Here is a 3921-nt window from a genome sequence, read left to right as displayed (position 1 = left end):
CCCCCAGCGCCCCCGCCCTCCCTGGGCGCCCCGCCACCCCACCTGCCGTCCCAGCCCCTGACCTCCTGGAGCAGCACCCAGTTCTGCAGGGTGACTGCTGAATGCCCCCTGGTAGGGGACGCAGACGGCGCTCGCTCATAAGCACGCAGGCCCGTGGGCACCCTCTGACCCTGCTAAAGCCCTGTGACCCCCACTACCACCTTGTGACCCCCGCTAATGCCCTCTGACCCCTGCTGGTGCCCTCTGACCCCTGCTGGCGCCCTCTGACCCCGCTGTTTCCCTGCTCCCGCAGAACCTGCACAATGAGATCTGTGGCAAGCGGGACAAGTCTGAGGAGGTCCAGAAGATCGCAGAGCTCTGCGGGAACTCCATCAAGGTGCGTGACCGGCGTGGCACCCATGCCCGGTGCCCTCCGCCTGCTCGGGGGCGCCTCCCGGCCAGCGGCCAGGGCTTTTGCGGCCCACCCCCCGCCCCCTCCGGGGACACAGGGAGCTGCCACCCGCGGCGGCTCACAGTGGGCAGCGGCCCGCAGCCCGGCTCTGGCACGAGCCGCCCTGGCCGCTGAGGGTGCCTGTCTCAACCTGACGCCCGCAGGACTATGAGCTGCAGCTGGCGTCCTACACATCGGGGCTGGAGACGCTGCTGAACATCCCCATCAAGAGAACCATGGTCCAGTCCCCCTCAGGGGTGATCCTGCAAGAGGTGACCCGCGCACGGGGCCCTTCCTGCCCCTGCCCCACCCGCCCATGTCCCGAAGCCCCTCGAGGCCATGCTGGCGGGCAGTGAGTCCAGCGTGCAGGGTGCACATTAGAACGGGCCAGGGAAGCCCGACTCTGCTGCCGAGGATCAGGGTCTGGGCGTGACGGGGCTTGCGTCCCCAGTGTCACGTGGAGAGACTGAAAGCCCTGTCAGAGGGCACGGTCCCCTCCGGTCCCCCCACCGTTGCCCGGGGTGGGTTGGGGATTCGGGGCTCTGGGTGTCCCCAACCTTCCCGTTTATGTTGGGCCCTGTGGGGGAGCCCGCTCGGCGGGCCGAGGCCCACGCCGTGGCGTCAGAGTGCCACTGTGCCCGTGGCCAGGGTTGAAGGTGTCTCTCCCCCGCAGGCCGGGGACATCCACGCCCGGTACATCGAGCTGCTCACGCGCTCCGGGGACTACTACAGGTTCCTGAGCGAGATGCTGAAGAGCATGGAGGATCTGAAGGTCAGGGCCTCGGGCCTCGGGTGGCGCGGGGGTGCAGGCTAGGGTCCGTTGGCCGCCCCGTCGGATGCGGGGGTGGGGGGGGTCGCGCTCCACGGCGGAGCCACCGCACCCTGCGTCTGGCGACCCCAGGTACCTGCCCCGGGCTGGCTGGTTCTGAGTTTTCCTCGGTCGATGACTTGAGTTTCCGCCTCACTTTATTTTTGTTTGAAGATTTATTTATTGATGCACACGAGAACTGGGGTGCAGGCCAGAGGTGGGGGGGGTGAGAGGACTCCCCAGAGACAGGGTGGGGAGCAGGATGGGCAGATGGATGAAGACACTGCTTAGGGGGCAGCGGGGAGACAGGAGAGGTCTGCTGTACCCTGGGGTCCCTCCCTGGCCGGGAAAGCCCAGAGTGGACCGGGCCACTTGTCTATCGGGCCTCACCCGTGTGCTCACAATTCAGTTATACTGCAGGGACACACAAAAGGGTCAATAATGGGTTTATTTACAGAAGGGGAAAGGAATGGGAAACAACCCAGGAAAAGAGAGCGGGACACAAAGTAACTGAAACACCTTAGGGCTCTGCTGACTGAGCACACCAAGTCAGGCGGTCTGTAGAGCCGTTTCCCAGATGAGAGCACAAGATGCAGTTGTGCCCTATTTATCCCCCAAATGTCCCAGAATTCCTGCTAGCTCCACCCCGGGGTTCTCAGAGTTCTCTCCCGGGTGCTGCTGGGAGTTGTAGTTTCCAATCCCTGGGGTAGGGTCCAGAAAGCTGGAGGAAGGGGTGGGGTCCACGGGACTCCACAGAGCTCCTTCAGGACGTCCTTCCCCTTAACCAAAGGGCACCTTATTCATCCCCCAAATGTCCCAGAATTCCTGCCAGCTCCGCCCTTGGTTCCTCACAGCGCTTTCCAGGGTGCTGCTGGGAGTTGTAGTTTCCAATCCCTAGGGTAAGGGGTAGGGTCCAGAAAGCCCGAGTAGGGGGTGGGGTCCACAAGACTCTGCAGAGCCCCTTCAGGACGTCCTTCCCCTTAACCAAGTGGCACCTTATTCATCCCCTAAATGTCCCAGAATTCCTGTCAGCTCCACCCTTGGCTCCTCGCAGTGCTCTCCCAGGTGCTGCTGGGAGTTGTAGTTTCCAATCACTGGAGCAGGGGGTAGGTTCCAGAAAGCTGGAGTGGGAGTGGGGTCCACAGGACTCCGCAGAGCTCCTTCAGGACGTCCTTCCCCTTAACAGACTCAGGACGGCTCCGCGCCAACCCACGGCGCCACCGCTGGTGGTGGGGGGTGGTGGCCCATGAGGTCTCCCCCTCTTCATCGTGCTTTCCTCTTCCCGTTCCGCAGCTCAAAAACACCAAGATCGAGGTGCTAGAGGAGGAGCTGAGGCTGGCCCGCGACGCCAACTCCGAGAACTGCCACAAGAACAAGTTCCTGGACCAGAACCTGCAGAAGTACCAGGCGGAGTGCTCCCAGTTCAAGGCCAAGCTCGTGAGCCTGGAGGAGCTGAAGCGCCAGGCCGAGCTGGATGGGAAGTCCGCCAAGCAGAACCTGGACAAGTGCTACGGCCAGATCAAGGAGCTCAACGAGAAGATCACCCGCCTGACCTACGAGGTCGAGGACGAGAAGCGGAGGCGCAAGGCGGTGGAGGACAGGTTCGACCAGCAGAAGAGCGACTACGACCAGCTGCAGAAGGCCCGGCAGTGCGAGAAGGAGAGCCTGGGCTGGCAGAAGCTCGAGTCCGAGAAGGCCGTCAAGGAGAAGGAGTACGAGATAGAGAGGTTGAGGGGTCTGCTGCAGGAGGAGGGCGCGCGGAAGCGGGAGTATGAGAATGAGCTGGCAAAGGTAAGAACCCACTATAATGAGGAGATGAGTAATTTAAGGAGCAAATATGAGACAGAGATTAACGTGACGAAGACCACCCTCAAGGAGCTGTCCATGCAGAGGGAGGACGACTCCAAGAGCCTCCGCGGCCAGCTGGACCGGCTCTCGCGGGAGAACCGGGACCTCCAGGCTGAGATCGCGCGGCTGCACGACGGCGTCCTGCAGGCCTCCGAGCAGCGCCGGCGGGCCGAGGAGCAGGCGCTGCAGCACAAGGCCTGCGGCTCGGAGCAGGTGCAGCGCCGGCAGCAGCTGGAGCTGGAGCTGCGGCAGCTGGCCCAGCAGCGCGCCGAGGACGACGCGCGGCACAAGCAGTCGCTGGAGGAGGCGGCCAGGACCATCCAGGACAAGAACAAGGAGATCGAGCGGCTCAAGGCCGAGTTCCAGGACGAGGCCAAGCGCCGCCGGGAGTCCGAGCGCGAGCTGGCCAAGGCGCGCGGCTCGCACGACGAGGCGGTCGCCAGCCTGAGGAGCCAGTTCGAGGCCGAGATCAACGTCACCAAGACCACCCTGCACCAGCTCACGGTGCAGAAGGAGCAGGACAGCAGCGGCTTCCGGGCCCAGGTGGACGCCCTCGGCCGCGAGAACCGCTGCCTGGCCGAGGAGGTGCAGCGGCTCAAGGGCACGCTGGCCCAGACCACGGACAGCCTGCGGCGGGCGGAGGAGGACGCCAAGGAGCACAAGGCCTGCGGCTCGGAGCAGGCGCGGCGCCGGCAGCAGCTGGAGCTGGAGCTGCGGCAGCTGGCCCAGCAGCGCGCCGAGGAGGGCGCCCGCTACAAGCAGTCGCTGGACGAGGCGGCCAGGACCATCCAGGACAAGAACAAGGAGATCGAGCGGCTCAAGCAGCTGCTGGAGG

General features: G+C 64.5%; 1 protein-coding gene across 1 annotated transcript in view; it reads left to right on the top strand.

Annotated features, from left to right (window-relative positions):
• DSP (desmoplakin) overlaps nucleotides 1-3921 on the top strand; it is a 27371-nt gene that overhangs the window by 18299 nt on the left and 5151 nt on the right. The window contains exons 18-21 of the mRNA XM_012734152.1: nucleotides 293-376; nucleotides 595-702; nucleotides 1104-1202; nucleotides 2532-3920. Of these exons, the coding sequence (XP_012589606.1) occupies nucleotides 293-376; nucleotides 595-702; nucleotides 1104-1202; nucleotides 2532-3920 (1680 nt within the window). The remainder of the gene's footprint in view (nucleotides 1-292; nucleotides 377-594; nucleotides 703-1103; nucleotides 1203-2531; nucleotide 3921) is intronic.

This window comes from Condylura cristata, unplaced genomic scaffold, assembly GCF_000260355.1.
Source record: "Condylura cristata isolate star-nosed mole 26May11 unplaced genomic scaffold, ConCri1.0 scaffold00048, whole genome shotgun sequence".
NCBI classification, from domain to species: Eukaryota; Metazoa; Chordata; class Mammalia; order Eulipotyphla; family Talpidae; genus Condylura; species Condylura cristata.
Note: the sequence above shows the minus strand (reverse complement) of the source record. Positions and strands in the feature narration are given on the sequence as shown.